This window comes from Cololabis saira, chromosome 12 (genome assembly GCF_033807715.1).
Source record: "Cololabis saira isolate AMF1-May2022 chromosome 12, fColSai1.1, whole genome shotgun sequence".
NCBI lineage: Eukaryota > Metazoa > Chordata > Actinopteri > Beloniformes > Belonidae > Cololabis > Cololabis saira.
In genome coordinates, this window is record NC_084598.1 from 7,062,094 (window position 1) to 7,080,092 (window position 17,999).

Consider the following 17,999-nt stretch of genomic DNA (forward strand, 5'->3'; position numbering starts at 1 on the left):
TGCGGAGCGTCTTCTGCGCTGCATGCGCTCCTGCAAGTTTCTACTTTCCCTCTCTCTCTGCCTCCCTGGCCCCCTCCCCAACCCCAACCCCTGCCTCTCTCTGCTTGGGTGGCTCATTCATCATCTCCACTCTGACTTTTTGACGACCGATGTTGCCCCAAAACTTAATTTTAAGACAAGGTGTTCAAGGTGTGCAGCCCGCTGGAAGGGTTTTAACATTTCCTCCCTGATTTGAGCAAAAAGGTGAGGAACTGTCATTTTAAGGGAACATTTTTTTTCCTTTGTTATAATCCAATATTGATTATATTTGCAGAGTTTGATAGCATCATTCCACACAATGACTTTGTAAAGAAACTTGCCAAAAGCAAAGTGCGCAGCCTTTACTGGGAGCAGGTGCATGTTATGTCCTCCAGGGATTAGAGACAGTGGGCTGTTGGGATGTTGGGTTCATTTACAGATTTTGTGATTATAAAGCCTTCAAAGTTGAGAGTTTTCATTCCAGTGTTCCTATCATATCATTCACCCCACTACATCTCAAGGGGGAAATACTGGAAAAACTCGTTAATAACTTCAATCACTTGACAGAATAAATAAACCAAGGACCTTTTTAGAACATGATTGTTTTCAATAAATAAAACTACAACACTTCATACACATTGCAAAGCTCTTTCTTAAGTTCATTACTGCTAAAAGAGGTTTAGCTATTAAAGGTAGACTAAGTGATATACATGAAGTTCCAGAGTACTTTTTAATATCTCATCATCACCTGCTAGCTGTCCATCTTGTGACTCGAGGGGGAAGAAAAAAAGTGTGACACAGCCCTGTTCAGTTTAGAAAGCAAACAGATTGGGGGACCTATCTCCCAATCCATATAAAATATTACAATAAATCACATGAAAGTCATTGGTTGAGTGTTTACTTTTCAGTTTTGTTTTCTATGAGAGAAAGTGTTGTCATCAGTTTAATGGAGAAGCATAAATCAGGCTTAGGCACCCCATGTTTTGTTGACATCTTGTTTTAAATATTAACAGACTTGACATCATCCAGAAATTGCTTACCATGCCTTTAACTCCAAATGATCCCTTACTTTTTCCACCACCACTGTGAAAGTTTAGTGGGATGTTCAGGAAACATTTGAAAAATTATAATTGTGTGCTATTAGTGTGTTTATCTGTGTTTATCTATTCTAGACCATATTTTATAGCAAATTAACACAGAAAAACGTTGGATTACAAAGGGGTTCCTATACTTTTTACCCAATGTTTGTAGACTAAAACATTAATTGACAACAAATTCCATCAATAACTTGTACAGCAGTACAAAGGAACATTTGCAATTTTTTAGTTCAGAGAATGGAGTCATTTTTACAACACTGTTAAAGATTTACTCTCATGCTGTCTCTTACTCATTCAACATCTTGTTTTTTTGGCTGGCATTATGTACTTGAATGTTGTGGTTGACACTGCCACGATGTCCACTGTCAGCTAGTTTCAGCATTGTTGATGCATGTACGTAGTGCCATAAAGGGATATGCAACTGTCAGAAGAGACGACTTAGACAGGAGTCCAAATGACTTTTTTCACACAAAGATTAAGGTTAAGATGCACCAGAGATCCACTCTTTAATCTACTTCCACTTTCAAGCTGTGCATCCTCAGGATCCCAATTATATCTTATTAATGCCTACCCAGTGTGTGCTCTCACAAAGTATTACTGCATTCCACAGTTTGAAGACTGGCCATGAGCCATGGCACTTCACTAGCACCCCAAGTGAAGTGAAAAAGTTTGGACAACAGCCAGTGAAGACGGCCTCTACCTGGTCACAAACCTGGCAGCACCTCTGCAGTGTATTCAGGTTGCATATCACTCAGGTTTGGTCCGTTTCATTGCCAGACTCCTGAGCAACTTATTTGGCTGGGACTTCTAACAATGGGCCATCTACCTGGACTGAATTCACCCTCCATTCAGAATATGCAGCCATCACATCTAATACTCTAATACTGTGCTTTTCTGGATTGTCTGGATTGTCCTTTCACACAGCGCTCATTTCAACACTCTCTGTAACTACCTCCAACAGAAGCACAATACTGGTGGATTGAATTCAACCTGGGACATCTGGGTGGTAAAATCAGAGATAGCAAGAACTACATGACACATCCTGGAAATAATCAAATATTTATTTAAATGAAATTGAAAGTGATTCTGACTTAAACAAACTCAATACTCCCAATCATCTCTGCTGAGACTGCTGCCCCCGGCCCCGCTACCCGGTTCTGGATAAGTGGAAGAAAATGGATGGATGGATGGATGGATGGAAACTCAATACTGCAGCTTCCTTTCTGGCTTTATTTTTTTTTGTGGATGTTGTTGTTTCATTGAGATGTAGACTGTAAAACAATTTTGTTATTTTTATTAATTAAAGTTCTTAAAATTTACAGTGAGGTTAATCTCAGGTACAGTGCCCCCCCCCCCCCCCCCACCCTCCCACACACACACACACTGCTATACGTTTTATTTTGAAAATTGTAAAAGCGTCTTGTGTTTTGGTTTAATGTTTAAAAGCTTTGTTATTTTGTCTAAATATGTATTTTTTTTAATACTTTTTATAAATTAATATTGACATTTATCTTGTTATATAATGCTATGTATGTGTTAATATTCGTGTGTTTTTGTCTGCGTCAGGAAGCGCCTGTACAGTGAATGGCCGTTAGCCACGCGGATTTTATTTTGAAAACAAATACATTGCCGGAAGTGTACCGTGTCCGTCGCCATGACGCCGACGCCAGGGCTTCAGCCATTGGACAGCGGAGAGATTTGAAATGAAACGCGGTCAGCGAGGCTGCAGCTGTGGACCGACGTGAGGAATAGAGTGGTTTCTGCGACACGAACAAAAGGAACCGTCAGTCTAACTAAAGAAAATATCCGGAGTTCTTGACCGCACAAAGAATATCTAGGTAGGTAGCGGGCTGTTGTTTGGTTTAGTTATTTAACGATGAGAGTTAGCGGTAGCGGAGTTACCGTTGACTGGGTGTGACGTCACGCTTCTGCCGTTACTGTAAAACAGGAAAATAATAAAAGTTAAAGATTTTCCTGGAAAGTACGAAAAGGTTAAATGAGCTTGAGATGGACTGTAGTTTTGGTGCATTATATTATTGTTAATTGGTGTATCATATTATACAGCCAACGCTACTTTTATTCAAAGCCATGTGTAAATGAACCTTTGTATTTTGTTTTCAGAGGATCTTGTATTGGGACATCATGGAGACGGCGGTGTTCAGCCTCCAGGGCTTATATGACAAGATGAAAATACAAATCGACCAACTCAACGAGAGCATTGAACCCAGTGAGTGGCTCAGGGCTTTTATTTTATTTTATGTTATTTCAAACAAATGCCAAAAGGTCATCTATCGTTGCCTGCTACATTACTCTAAATTTACCCAATTCTTATAAAACTAAATATTTTGTAAAAAAATAAAAAGCAACGGTAAAGCACAGATGACACCCAAACAAAAACGTCTAGACAAATAACAGAACAGGTCAATGGAAAACAGCCATCATTCAGCATACAGGATCAAATCTGTTTCCATTCCTCATCTGTGCGTCTGTTTTAAAGTTACAGCAATCCATCTTCATTGCTTTAAATAATAGTTCCTCCAGTGTATGCTCAAAAACATTAGAAACAAAATATGAAAGAAAAAAGAACTCTAGAAGAATTTTCATATTTAAACAAATTCATACTTTCTTATTCATATACATGCTTGTACATGTGTCATTTTCAAATCCTACTTCATACATACATCTACCCTTTCCGCAAGTATTGCTCATCTTTTCATAGTGTCAATAATTTAAAGTACGGTACGTTTTTTTTGTTTTCTCCAGCAGATAAAGAACGTCATAGATTCAGGGAGAAAGTTGGTTTTCCCATCCCATTCCATTAACAATATCATACTCTTCCTAGTTTGTTGGAGGTTCTTTAAATATTTGGTGGGTGAGATATTCCCCCAATATATAGAGGGAATGCGCATGACATCACAGATGCGACTTACAGCGAGTTACGCCAACTGAGTGGCAGAAAGACTGAGTTATCGTTTTACAGACTGCTGAAAAATAAGTTTAAGAGAGACAAATGGATCGCTGCAATTCACAGAAACAACTGGATTCCAGGCAACGAAACGTGGATTTGCGGTTCCCATTTTGTATCAGGTAATGTTGGATTTTTGGGTAGCTAACGTTAAACGGTCAAATCATAAAGTTCGGTGTCCTCATCACTTTAATTTCTACAACAAATGCTGCCTTGAAGTCGGACCAAGCGTCAAGACTTTTGTAAGCCTTCAAGCTTTGCTTCTTGTATTTCCCCGGCGTAGAAATTAAGTACATATAAATATTAGGAAACTGGATTCGTGGCCAAATATTAATGTCCATGGACCACTGGTTTTTCGGGTAACTGTACGGGTCACTGTCAAGTCCAACTGCCTTTAATTTAAGCTGATAATCAGCTGTTATCCCGTCTTTTCCACAGTTTCCCTACTAAGCCACTTTTGCACTAGTATCGGTTCAGCCCGGCAGCTGTTTTTGCTTTTTAATCTAAAAAAAAAAGCCCCATTATTGAATTCATATTTTGTTCTATTGTAATCCAGAATAACCATACAGTCCCAAATATGTGCAAGTACATTGGTTTCAGCATATTTCCTCTAACATTCCCTATAGATCTGCTGACTCTTATATTTTTAGTTTTTTTTTGGAGTAATAATAATACTAATAAAAAAAAAATAATGTGTATGTATGTATGTATGTATGTATGTATGTATGTATGTATGTATATATATATGTATATGTATATGTATGTGTTAATTATTTTGTTAATGAGAATTTTCTCCAACAACCTGAACCTGAGTTTTGCAAATGCTCTGTCAGTCATCCTGTAAAATAACTAATTTTGCTTCTTGCTCCTATTTGGATTTGATTTAAAATATGGATATCTCATTATGCTCCTGTAAGCATGCGGAAATTCAAGCAATTTTCTTTTGGACTTTGATTTACCGGTATATGCAATTATCAAAACATTAATTGTGTCTCTGTTGCAGTCTGTTGTTTTATGTTAATATTGATGATCTTACCTGCAGATATCTTTATCACAATAATATTTATCTCTGAATCTTTCCCCTGCATTAGAAATAAACCCATTAATGGCGCATATCAAACTTTACATTGAGAGTGTAATCAAGCTTGTTAGAAATGTTTATTATAAGCCACACATCTTGACAGTTTAATTAGATTTTTCAATTTCATCATGTGGCATTCATTTGATTGCCTGCTATATAACTATATGAATGAATCCTCTCCTAGATTTTATTCAGATGGTACAAAACTTTGATGACTGCCGTCGCAAATGGCTGGGCACTGAGCAAGAGCTGGGATCCTGCAGGGACCGGCTCAGGGAAGCAGACATGGAGAAGGGAGCCATGGAGGTCAAACTCAAACACGCCCGCAACCAAGTAGATGTGGAGATCCGACGCAGACAAAAGGCTGAGATGGATTGTGACACACTGGTATGTTCAGTCAAATGCCAAACTAAATTGTTAGCTTTCATATTTTGTGTCAATATTATTATGATTATTATATTTTTTTTAACAGCTTCTTATTGAGTTTCACTTGCATTTCTTAATACAGGACCGGCAACTTCAGTTGATCCGGGACCTCCTGACCAGCGAAGGGTCCTCTAACAGCATCCAGCTGAGTGCAGAACAGCGTTCTGCTTTGGCCTTCCTGAACACAAATTGCCAGGCGACAACCACCCTGAATACCAGTCGAAAGTAAGAAACGAACAGATTGAAATGTGTTTTAGAAACACAATTCCCGTTTATGGTTGTGGTGGTTTGCTCTGTCCCTGCTTTTATGTACATATGCAACCATCAAATGTAAATACTGTTTTCTTAAGTGTTTTAGGTGAAAGAATTTTTATAATCATGAGATTTATGTAGACCACTATTGCAGATAACAATAATGAATGATTCCATTGTTCCTTTTTTTTTTTTTTTTTTTCCAGAATTGCACTTCAAGCCTGATTATTCATGTTCACGTAACCCTAAAGTAGAACAAGGGTCATTCATTGAAAAAAAAAAACATGCAAAACACACATTTTTTCCTGTTGGCTTTTAGGCTCTCTAAACAAAAATAGCATGTGGCAGCGATGTCACGTCCACAGCAAGGGGCCGCTGTGCAACAAAGTGATCGGTTCTGTTCACTGGTGGAAAATGACATTGAAATATATTTCTATTTATTCAGTCAGATGTTTTTCAAAGAGCAAATGAAGACGATTCTCCGACCGTGCTCATTATTATCTCTAGCCATGATTACACAAGTCACAGGTCTAAAAGTACGTGTTAATAATCTCCTCCTGGGTTTTCTGTTGCTCCTCACAGACTGATGACAATAGACGAGTCTGGCTCCATCTTGTCGGATATCAGCTATGACAAAACGGATGACTCGCTGGTAGGTCCTTCCTCTTTTGCCAGCATGTTGCATTAAAGTGAAAGTAATGCTCTCTAAATAATCTTTGGAATTATTTAGTATCTGATTCTAATGATTTTGATTTCTGACAGGACTGGGACTCCACCAATGTGAGGACGGTGCGACTCAAGAGACGAGAAAAAAGGGTATGTGGAGGACATTTATATTTCTTATTAAAAACAGAAGTGCAAAATTGTTTTCATGTTCATTTAAGGTATTTATGTTGTATTTTATGTCTTTGACTTAAGCGCTCCTCAAGAAATCATATTGACGCTCCTCCAGCTGCTGCGAAAAGGTCTCGATCAACAGGCAGAACTTCAGGAAGAGTATGTGTCGTGTCTTGGCTCTGTGCATCATCATTAGCTTTTAATTACTGTAATATATGTGAGATAAAGCATTTCACAGTCAAAAAAAAGGGTCTTTACCTTTTTCTTCAAAGTGTGTTAGAGCCTGGTCTTTATTGACCACAGAGGGGCCTGATACAGTTGTGTTGTACGTGGGCATTCTGACCGCTTTTAACTAATGTTACAGGCAAACGAGACCCTCGTGACAAAGACGACGGTGACCGTCCCTGCAAATGGAGGACCCGTTGAAGCCGTTTCTACCATCGAGAGTTTTCCTTACTGGACCCGCAGCAGAAGAAAGACTGGTAAGATTTTCATCGCAGTGCAGTATTTAGCCAAACTATCTGCAGGCCTTGAAACTATTGGTATTTTGTTTTAGTTTTATAAGAGAGTTTTCGAATGTATGAAGAGCAAATTTAATGAACCAATGTCTTAAATATTTTGTCAAAAAAGGGAGTCCAATGCACTCTTCTTGTGGAAAAATATTAAAAAGCCTTTATTGAAACATGGCTAATAAGTGTAAAAACATGGGAGCAGAGACCCACGCATCTTAAATATTTTCTCTGGCTTGCCATGCTTCGGAGGGGGGTTAAACCGTTGGAGGACATTGGGAGCTGTTGTTCTGCAGTTAAACTAGATGTCTTGGTGCGTCCAAAATGCCATACTAAACAGTATATACTCAAAAAGTATAGTTCGGCACACTTTTGAGTAAATATCAGTAGTATGCATTAATTGGGACGTACTACTCAGAGCCACACGGCACTTCCTGCTGTTGGGAGGGGGAGTTGTTACCATGGTAACAACTCCTGTCACAGTAACAGTACCGCTCCGCTCTTTCCCCTTTATCCTGGCCCAAACAAGATGACATTATATAATATTATTATATACCAATATTATATAATAATATTATTATACTTATGAAATAAGTATCTGCGCAGCTCTTAGCAACCAAACACAGCTGCATTGCATTGTGGGAAGTTTCTGCTTAGCTAGTGTCCATCAATCCACACTAATAATTTTCTCCGGAATTAGTATGGATAGTACATACTATTGAGTACGTACTAATGTTTCGGACGGACTAAAAAATCTCACGTACTGTTTTTGCTACTCATTAAAGGAGCTTGAGGCTCCTTATAAGAAATGAGACTCTCTAGCGCCACCCTTCACCACGACGGCCGTTGGGGGTACTGCAGCCAACAGTGAAGCCGGCACGGGAGAACGGGGAGAACGTGCATGCAGCGTCATGTGACGTCACATCCGCAGCCCAGCGCGGGAAATTCGGGACCGAATTGCAGCACATTTTGCAGCACACAGCCTGTTCAAGGCAAAGGAGAGATACACTAGAGGAATCATTCTTTTTGGTTTGGAACGCTTCATCTGACATTATTACTAGAAAACTTAAAATGTATATGGATTTTTTTCATAAATCTTGCCACAATCCGGCCTCAAGCTCCTTTTAAGGTGGAAGGATGGGGTTTCGGATGCAGCTTATGTGTTCTTGCTAGAGAGTTTGGTCCTGATTGTTCCTCCATGCCAGTGAATGGGATGTATATCTACTGCTGTGTGGGACTTCTATGGGTTTTGCAGAAATGTTTGCCAGTTTGAACCAGATATATTTTTTTGTGGTCAAATGTATTTTCTATGACTTCAGAAAATAAATTTGAAGCCCTTCTTTATACTGGACTTCAAAACAAAACAACTTAACATCCAGCAGTCAGTGTTCAGATATTTATCGGCTCCAGTACCAGTCTGGCATGATGGAAACACGGCACCTGAGTGCACAAACAAATTTTTCAAGTAAGATTGCACTCGGGTCTGCAGGAGTGCATATGGATTGTTCCTTTTTTTTTTCTTCATCTTTCTTTATAGAAACAAGTTTGTCCACTTAAACATTTATTTTAGAGGCTCTGAAACTGTCAGAAACAGCTTGCAGGTTAAAAGATAAGGATTATTCAATTTTCTGTCTTTCAATACACCTGACGGATCACTCTCAGCTTCTCGGTCCAGATAAAAAGAAAACATTAGCTTCCATATCTCAGAAAGCTGCCATGGTCAGAAATCAACTGCAGTCAGCACGATACAGTGCAAGGGCATCCCATCATGTTGTCGTAGCAAATGTGGTGGTCCCTGGGGAGATTGTAAGAGCTATTGGTGCAAAAACTTTACTGTTGGACAAAATGGTGAAAATCCTGCCCTCAGTGAGCTCCGACTCCCATCATACACCTAACAAGAGATGGCAGGAGTGCCCACAACTCAAGCAACACTCTGATTTTCTCCTGACTGTGGAAATTTGTCTGCAACCACAAAATCGCTCGTAAAATGTTAAAAAAAAGTGCAACGTCAGCACAAGTTAGACAGTGGTATAAACTCTTATTATGTTATGCTGCATATTATGAGTCTGAACTGAAAAGTGGTCAAACTGAGACCGGACCAGTGAAGACGTGTATTTGTAAGGGAGTAACTCACTTTGAGTGGCATTTATCATAATTCAACTAATCAGTAGTCCACTCTTCCATCACTAGACTGCAGGAGCAAAGAATAAAGCATCCGTCATTATTATTATGAACTTGAATAATTGGGGCGTGTGTATGTTTGTGTGTGTGTCAGCTTCCTAAAATCTTTGGTTATTTAAAAGCTGAGAGATAATTTGGTGTCTTTGGTTTCACACAATTCATTTAACGTTTGTTCTTATTTTTATGAATATTTAAAGAAAAACATTTCTCTTGAAAACATGCTCGCATACCTCCAGACTTAAAAAAAGGACAGGTTGACAGCTTCATGTATGTTACGTTTTAATGGTTTAACTGAAATGCATATGAAATAGCCTTTAGTGCAGTAATAAGTCTTTAATTATGTTAAACTTGTCTGCATCCTTGGCATAATTGTTACTTATCCTATAACTGATATAGTTTTTCTCCAAGGAAGTCAAACTATCTGTTGCCAGTCAGTCAATACGCTGAAAATGGGGCTCCTGCAATGTTTCAACTTTCACTGGAAAGATTCTTTGCTTCAACAACATACTTTCTCATAATAAGTACAGAATAATCGTGTCTAACAAACGGATGCTTCTATTCAATCTCTCCTGTTCAGCCACGATGGAGTGGGACTCTGAATCTGTGGGTTCGGAGGGAGTTTTCAAGCCCCTGGCCAACCTTCAAGCAGAATCCAGCACTCCACAGAGCACCGCAGGTGTCCGTCTTCACGAGTTTGTTTCCAAAACTGTAAGTATGCCATTGCTACACTGAATTATTGAACTTTTAAGACTAAATTAAGTGTGTATACACATTTTTCCGTGCTCATATGTTGCCCTGTTTACTCCGTTCCTGAGTATTTTACAACTGAAACTCAAGTGTCAAAACATTCTGCTGTATATGTAGCTTTAAAGTAGGGCGGGGCGATATGGACCAAAAGTCATATCTCAATATTTTCTAGCTGAATGGCGATACTCGATATATATATAAATATTTTTTCTGTGACATAATTGGAGTTTCCCCCAAAGCATTATAGCATAGCATCTCTGTTAGCTTCATTTTTTTCTGAGGCAAACCCTTAAAAAAACAGTCAGTTTTAATACAAAGCCTCGTGCCAAATGTCACACAGGTTCCTTTATTAACAGAGGTCTGCACAATATCAAAATGTATAAAACAAATGAAATAAAAATAAACTGCCTGCATATATAGAATAAAAATGCTTCTTGAATAAAATAAAACAAATATCCCTTTCCTGCATAACAATTAAATTAAAATACACTGCAATTAATACAATGTAGACAGTAACAGGCAGACTTTTCCACTGAGGTTGACAGTTGTGCAAATAACAAAACATTTGTGCAAATCTCAAATAAAACATTCAAGTCAATTTGTCACAAAATAAGCTATATCAAAATCATAAAAGAAAAAAAAAAGCTATATCGATATAAACGATATTGTATCGTACCATATCGCGTTTGAAATATATCGATGTATATTAAAATCTCGATATATCGCCCAGCCCTACTTTAAAGCCTCTTAACAAATGTCTTCACAGGTTATTAAGCCAGAATCCTGTGTGCCATGTGGAAAAAGGATCAAGTTTGGTAAGATATCGCTGAAGTGCCGTGACTGCAGGGTGGTCTCGCACCCCGAGTGTCGTCAGCGATGCCCTCTGCCTTGCATCCCCAACATGGGCGGCACACCAGTCAAGATTGGGGAGGTATGCGATGTCATTTTCAGTTCGTTTTCTCTTCACGTGCATGTTCATGCTCCCCTCGTTTACCCTGATTCCCGTTTGTTTCCAGGGTGTCCTTGCAGACTACGTCCCAGACACGTCTCCAATGATCCCCTCGCTCGTGGTCCACTGTGTCAGTGAGATCGAACAGAGAGGCCTGCACGAAGTGAGTGGTATTTGACTGCACTAATATGATGCTAAAATATGAAGGATAATAAAACCCTCACATCACAGTGCAGCCCATTTTCAAATGTCCTCCCCTTAAGCTATGATGGAGAGCTGGAAGTAGTTTTATCGTTTGTTCCTGGGAGATTAACTTTGTAATTGAACTGTGAAGATGTTCCACGAGCATTGACTGATTTTTACAGCTCTCTTCTGAACAGTATATTGCTGAAGGTAAAAAGTAATCTTCTTTTTCTTCAGGCTGGTCTGTACCGGCTGTCTGGCAATGATCGCACGGTGAAGGAGCTGAAGGAGAAGTTTCTCCGCAGTAAAACTGTTCCTGTACTCAGCAAGGTGGACGACATCCACGCCGTCACCGGCCTCCTCAAGGACTTCCTGAGGAACCTGAAGGAGCCCATTCTCACCTTCTCCCTCATCCGTACCTTCATGGAAGCAGCTGGTACGTATCTGTGTGTGAAGCCCTGGAGAAGAGATTACCTGATGTAACTTATTTGAGAGACGAGGAAATAAAATACCCGTCTCCCAGAGGCTTTCCTTGTGTATCTGTTTGTCACTCTGGTCACAAACTTGCTCTGCTTTCTATTTTTCATTAAGTCCAAACGGTGTCCTGTTTCTTGGTCTCTGCCGAGTAATTTGATGTTTCTTTTTCTCCCACAGAGGTTTCAGATGAGGACAACAGCAAAGCTCTCATGTACCAAACGATCTGTGACCTGCCACAGCCCAACAGAGACACGCTGGCTTTCCTGGTCCTTCACCTCCAGAGGTGAGCAGCTTCTGCTCGGCTTTTTCATTGTGCTCATTTCATGTCCTCAATATTCTTTTTATGACTCAGGATTGATGCAAAGATCTTTAGTCGCACTCTTGATGAATCTTTCACAGTTCTGTTGTGGTCTCTAAAATCAATGCCGTTAAAATGCTTCAGGTGACATGATGCTCAGAATGTTAAAAATCCCAACTGTATCTGAATTCTTGAATTTTATTTTATGGGCAGGGCAGCCGTTTGTTTTCTTAAAAATCCAGTTAAAAAGTTTAACTGAAATATAAATTTTTTTAACATGGTTTCATGCAAATCAGTCACTGAATGACTGACTTTATTGTGTTGCAGAGTCGCTGACAGTTTGGACACTAAGATGGACATCAGCAACTTGGCTCGAGTTTTCGGCCCAACTATTGTCGGCCATGCAGTTCCCAACCCGGAGCCGATGACCATCCTGCAGGACACCAAGCGGCAGCCCAAGGTAGGATCTGTCCCGCCTGCTGCACGGGCCTGACTCCCTGCTTGATAGCTGCTTGAAATGCTAAAGAGGTGCAAATATTCAAGGAGTGTTTTGTTGTGCAGCTCCTCTCTTCATTTCATCTGAAAGTCTGTCAAGACTGATGTTTCTTGGACCATTATTTTCTGTAATATTTACAGTTTATCCTAAAATACCCAGTGTGATAAATAGTCAGCTCCTTTTAATGTTTGATGGAAGGATCAATGTGTAATATGGAATTTGGCAAGTAATAGTCAGCCTTTTTGAAATGGGATCATAAAAGCTTTTTATTTTGGAATTTTTAATTCCATTTATGTGAAAGCAGAAAGCACTGCATGTTTGATGTTAAATAATTAACCAGCTAATGAAAAGGTGTTGAGGCTGGTATTACCCAGATAAAATTACAACCACAAAGATGAAAAAATTGGGATGATATGGAAAATGTGGAGGCAGATTCTTAGGTTGTTTTATTTCTTTGTGGACTGTGTGAGCCCAAGATGCTTCTTTTTTTCCTTATTATTGTTAATAAGATCATTATTATCATCATCATTTCCCAATTCAGCTTAATTTCATTCCTTAACTAGCATTCATTTTTGTACGTCTGTCCGTCTTGCTATGTATTCTGACATTTGTACCACTCAGTAATATTGCGACTCTTTCACACAGCTCTCACCAGGAGATAAAACAGTTTGTTATTCTGTCCCATTCTTCCAACAGCACTGGGTCATCATTGCCACAGTGTTGTTTTCTGCAGGCAGGCAGGCCAGCCCAGTACCTGTATCCTCTTCTTTTCAGCCATCCCTTTGTAATGCGGGCAGAATGTGGTTTTTGGATTGTTTTGTTGAAAAATGTGTGGATGTCCATAAAAAAGTTGATATGTACTTTTTTTGAGGTAATGCTGCCAGGGTTGTAGTGTAAATGACCTGTGCAAGGGTCTGGCTTATAGTCTTTTAGATGATAACAGTCCATCTTGTCCTGTCTGGACGCCCCGCTTCCCAAAAAAATCTGAAATGCTGATTCATCTTACAAAATACACATTTCCATTGTGTGACGGTTCATCGCAGATCCCTCCAGTTCCAGAAGCGTTGATACCTCCTCTAGATTAGGTTAAAGGCTTTTTTTGTTTGTTTTTTTTTCTTCTTGGAGCTGTAGCTCCACACTACAATGCTTCAAAGAAGTTTCCACAGTTGCCCTTGAAGTGATATCACTTATTGATGTACGACTGTTCCAGATCCGGTACCATCTGAGTGATCACAGATGTCCGGCTGAGCTAGTACACATTGCTGATAGCTTTGCTTATCGCAGTAGTGTGACTGTTACAGATGAGGAAGTGATAACGGCTAGCCTTTGGCTGAGCTGACTGCCAGACGATTCATATTAGAAATAAATGCTTTGTTTTATATTAATTCTCCTGGCGTGATACCAAGAAATGCAACCCCCTCTGAGTTGTCATGGTTGTAAACGATTGAGACCAAAACTGTAACCCAGGCTGTAAATGGTTGGTGGTTGGTAGGCCTGTGTTGAAAAAAATCGATTTTCCGATTCTAAATCGATTCTCATATTAATTCCTAAAAACCGATTATGTCTAAAGATCGATTATTTTTTTTTGAGAGAGAGAATAAATTAGACAAGCTAAAATGATTTGTTTACTGCATGAACTGTTGCAATATCTTTCTTTTTTTTGCACTTTAAATGGATATTGAAAGGCCTGAGTTATTTATTTCTTAGTTATTTCACAATAATTATTGTGAAATTATTATTTCACTAGTTATTTTACAGTCATAATTCAGTCAACAGCTCAAAAACATTTTAAATAACACTAAGCCAAATCAATATCGGATCGAATCAAATCGTGATAATCGATTCTGAATCTTAAGAATCGGAATCAAATCGATTCTTGACATTTGAATCGATACCCAGCCCTAGTGGTTAGTTCTCCTTCACAGACCACAGTGCACTAGCTGTCTACAGAAGCCTTTCTACATCCAACATGTGGCGTACAGTCCGTAGTTTGCTTCAGTTGAGGTTTGCTAAGCTCTCACCCCACCGGCAGGAAGCACCAGAGCCCGCTGAGAGCCGTACCACCACCGCGTCCTCAGGTCTTACTGGAGGTGGATTGCTCTGTTCACACTGAGCTAAATGAGCTGCCCTCCTGCCCCGGGTTTGTTAGGGCCACCCTGCACACTTCCAGTGTCAATACACGTGAACACTTCCACTGTGAATACACCCCAACACACTGACCTTCCACACCACTGGTAGCCAACTAAAAACCTCAAAATCCCAGACTCCCATGAATGTTTTATTTTTTTTTTTTCTTCTTTTAAACACTTGCCCTCTGTCTTATTCAAGGCTAGAATGAGGCAGTAAAATGAAATGGTTTCCCTCTTTTAGTGTTTTACAATGAATTTCCTGTCTGCTCAGGTTGTGGAGCGTCTCCTGGCTCTGCCGGCCGATTACTGGGGCCAGTTTGTGATTGCAGAAAATGAGCATCTAAATCTGGACCATTTGATCATTGAGAATGCAAACTGCTATGCCACCCCTGAGAGAGGTCAGTTCCACTCAAGTTTCTGCATTGTTGCTTGCATAACTGTCCGTATCCACGGCCGGGCAGATCTTGGAGGTAACGCTGGTTGTGTTTTGGCAGTGAGCATGCTCGGACCTCTGACCACTCCAGAACACCAGATGAGCAAGACCCCGTCCTCCAGCTCCTTATCTCAGCGCATGAAGAACACCTTAACACCCAGGTAAACGCACCACTCATCGCAGGTGGAATCAGTGGTCGTAGAGCTTAAACTATTGTGCAATGTTTGGTTGTACTATTACTTAAATAAGTAATGTTATTTTCTTTTTATTGCAGATTTGGGAGCAAGAACAAAGCTTGTCGTCAAGGAAAGTTCTTTGCTTCGCCTCTCCTCAAATAATTACAGCACAGTTAAAATGACACATGTATTCACACTACAGTATAGTGTGGTACTAGATGATAGAGACGAAGTATAGCTTTCTTCAGCGTGCTAATCATATTCCAGAATGGTAAGAGGTGGATTTTGACTTTCTAAAGAGGTCATTTCAACCAAATATGTTTCTGTTTATGCCCCCGTGGCTTTACTGTTGTTGCTTTTATTCAATGTTAAACATGTCATTCTCATTTCAAATCCTAAATCCTGAGAATGAGCTGTTTTTACAGAGTGTGTGTGTGTTCATAGATGAAAATAAGTACTGTATAAGCAGCGTTATTGGGACTTGCTTCTAGTTGTATTCATTTCTTTTAAGTTTTTCAGCTCATGTCTCACTCAGAGGTTGAAAGCTTGTTAGGCATTTTATTCTAGGAAGTTATTGAATGTGTATTTACTCGTTTTGTGATGTTTCTACTTCATTTCTATTTGGACTTGATTGGTAATGTCTCATTAGCCAGTGATTTGTGATCTAAATATTTTGAGTTGTTCATGCTCTTTTCCTGTTATATGTCAGTTATAAACCGCAGCTATAAGATCTCAAGGAGCTTTATCAAAGATAAAATCTGTTTGCTTGTTTAAAAGTTGGAAGAGTTTTAGATTGATTTTCTTTTGTAAATGTCTTTTGTAAAAATAACAAAGCTCAAAAGTTGCACTTCCAGGGATTATCATCGGCTGTAGTCGCTTGCTTTTTACCACCGTTTAGTTCTTCCGGTGTTTTATTTTTTCATGATGTTCATGACGGGAGTTTGCTCATAAACAAATGCAGCAAAAAAGCCGTTAGTTTGTGACATTAACCAGTTCAGGTACAAGTGTCTGTTAACACCTTTTATACACAAATGTGCCGTCTTCAGTTCATATAACTTACAAAATAAATTTCTAACATTTACCAAAAAAAAAAGTCTCCCTCTCTTTTTTTTTTGTTACTGTTTTTGAATTCTGGATGTCCTCCATTCCTCGTGAAACTTTAATATCAGCACTGTATTTAACCGATCCAACCTTGAACCAGGCGTCGGTCGTCATCATCTGCGTTATTGGCACCGAGGGGCTGACTGTGCAGCACTTTAGAGACTGTTTAAATGCAATTACTTTTTTCTTTTAATGAGTTTGTATGCAGGTTATTGCTGCTGCATTTAATGACATGATGTCCTGCCTGATAATGAGGTGGCAGCCACCTCAAATCTGCTTCCAGGTAGCCAAAAAAAGTTACTTTTTAGTTTTGTTGCTTTTATTGGTGGTCAAGATTAGCAGATTGGCTCCTTGCTTGGTGTGGAAGAACTGTGAGTGTTTTTAGACACTGCTGCTGTCCAGATGCAAATAAAGCACACCAGCTTGTCTTCATTAGGTGGACATGTTTTTCTTTCCATCTCCTTTTAAACTGTCTACCTTCTGCATTCACTTCTTTGTTCTTTTGACATTTGTTTCAAAGCTATCACTCAGCGATATAACTGTTGTAGGGAATGCTTTAATTTGGGATATTTCAGTGGGTAGATACGGTGTAGGAAACAAATCCAAGATGTATTGTGAGACGGAGTCGTGATCCACGTATGTCTTTGATTCTGTGGGATTTTCTTTCCACGTTCTTGCAAAGCAGATGAATGAGATGGTGCACGAGATTTGGCATCTGCTTCAAACCAATGGAGCTAAATTAAAAGCTGCTAAACTTTGACATTTTAAAGATCTATTCCTCAAAAAGGCTTCCTTGGTGACGCCTAAGAAGTCCAAAGTATTTAAGCCCCCTTCCTTGTGCGGAACAAAGATAATGATTACGTCATTCAACAGCCTCTCATCTTTATATCCACCCAATTACATCATACTGCATTTGCTGCACCCTGGGAATGAGCTGTACAACACTAACGCCGGCGCCATGGAGCCGTCTTCTCAAAGGACATACTGTATCTCCAACCCATCTCCAGGCTTCTTCAGACTCTGACTAATTGTCTAACAAACACATGACTGAAAACCAGAGGTGTCAAGTAACGAAGTACAAATACTTTGTTACCTTACTTAAGCAGAAATTTTGGTTATCTATACTTCACTGGAGTAATTATTTTTCAGACGACTTTTTACTTTTACTCCTTACATTTTCACACAATTATCTGTACTTTTTACTCCTTACATTTTAAAAACAGCCTCGTTACTCTATTTCATTTCGGCCTTAAAATAAAAACTATCCAGTTAAATTGCTCCATCCGGATAGAGTGAATTTGGTTGTGGTTGTTTCAGATGTTCTTGTCCAGTTTTGTTCTTACATCCGTTCCCTCAGATTCCTGCAACTAAACTTGGATGTACATTCCAATAAAGGTTAGGATAAATGATAACATGCCTCTCAAGTTTGACTTTTTGCAACATTAAAATACTTATAGGCAACTAGTCATCATATCTGCTGCTCTCTGAAACACATGTTAATGCTCAATAGTACACATATATGGTTCTTTAATATATTTGCATTATACTAAGATGCATTCATTTTCAATGGCTTTTGTCCTTAATGGCTTTTTCCCCCTTACATTACTTTTACTTTTATACTTTAGTAGTTTTGAAACCAGTACT

At 39.2% G+C, this 17,999-nt stretch overlaps 1 protein-coding gene across 1 annotated transcript; it reads left to right on the plus strand.

The window, feature by feature from the left end:
- The first annotated feature begins 2,811 nt into the window (after window positions 1–2,811).
- Window positions 2,812–16,332, plus strand: racgap1 (Rac GTPase activating protein 1). The gene is made up of 17 exons (XM_061735332.1): window positions 2,812–2,953; window positions 3,237–3,342; window positions 5,346–5,548; window positions 5,670–5,812; window positions 6,422–6,491; window positions 6,602–6,655; window positions 6,758–6,835; window positions 7,041–7,158; window positions 9,944–10,074; window positions 10,880–11,044; window positions 11,130–11,225; window positions 11,483–11,681; window positions 11,900–12,005; window positions 12,348–12,480; window positions 14,917–15,043; window positions 15,140–15,239; window positions 15,353–16,332. Exons 2-17 carry the CDS (start codon window positions 3,258–3,260, stop codon window positions 15,414–15,416), a joined length of 1,872 nt encoding a protein of 623 aa, XP_061591316.1. The 5' UTR covers window positions 2,812–2,953; window positions 3,237–3,257; the 3' UTR covers window positions 15,417–16,332.
- The last annotated feature ends 1,667 nt before the right edge of the window (window positions 16,333–17,999 follow it).

Coding starts and splice junctions, on each gene's coding strand:
- racgap1 (XM_061735332.1), top strand. CDS start 3,258: ATGGAGACGGCGGTGTTCAGCCTCCAGGGCTTATATGACAAGATGAAA. Junction 6,492..6,601: donor ACAAAACGGATGACTCGCTG/GTAGGTCCTTCC, acceptor GATTTCTGACAG/GACTGGGACTCCACCAATGT. Junction 6,836..7,040: donor CAGGCAGAACTTCAGGAAGA/GTATGTGTCGTG, acceptor CTAATGTTACAG/GCAAACGAGACCCTCGTGAC.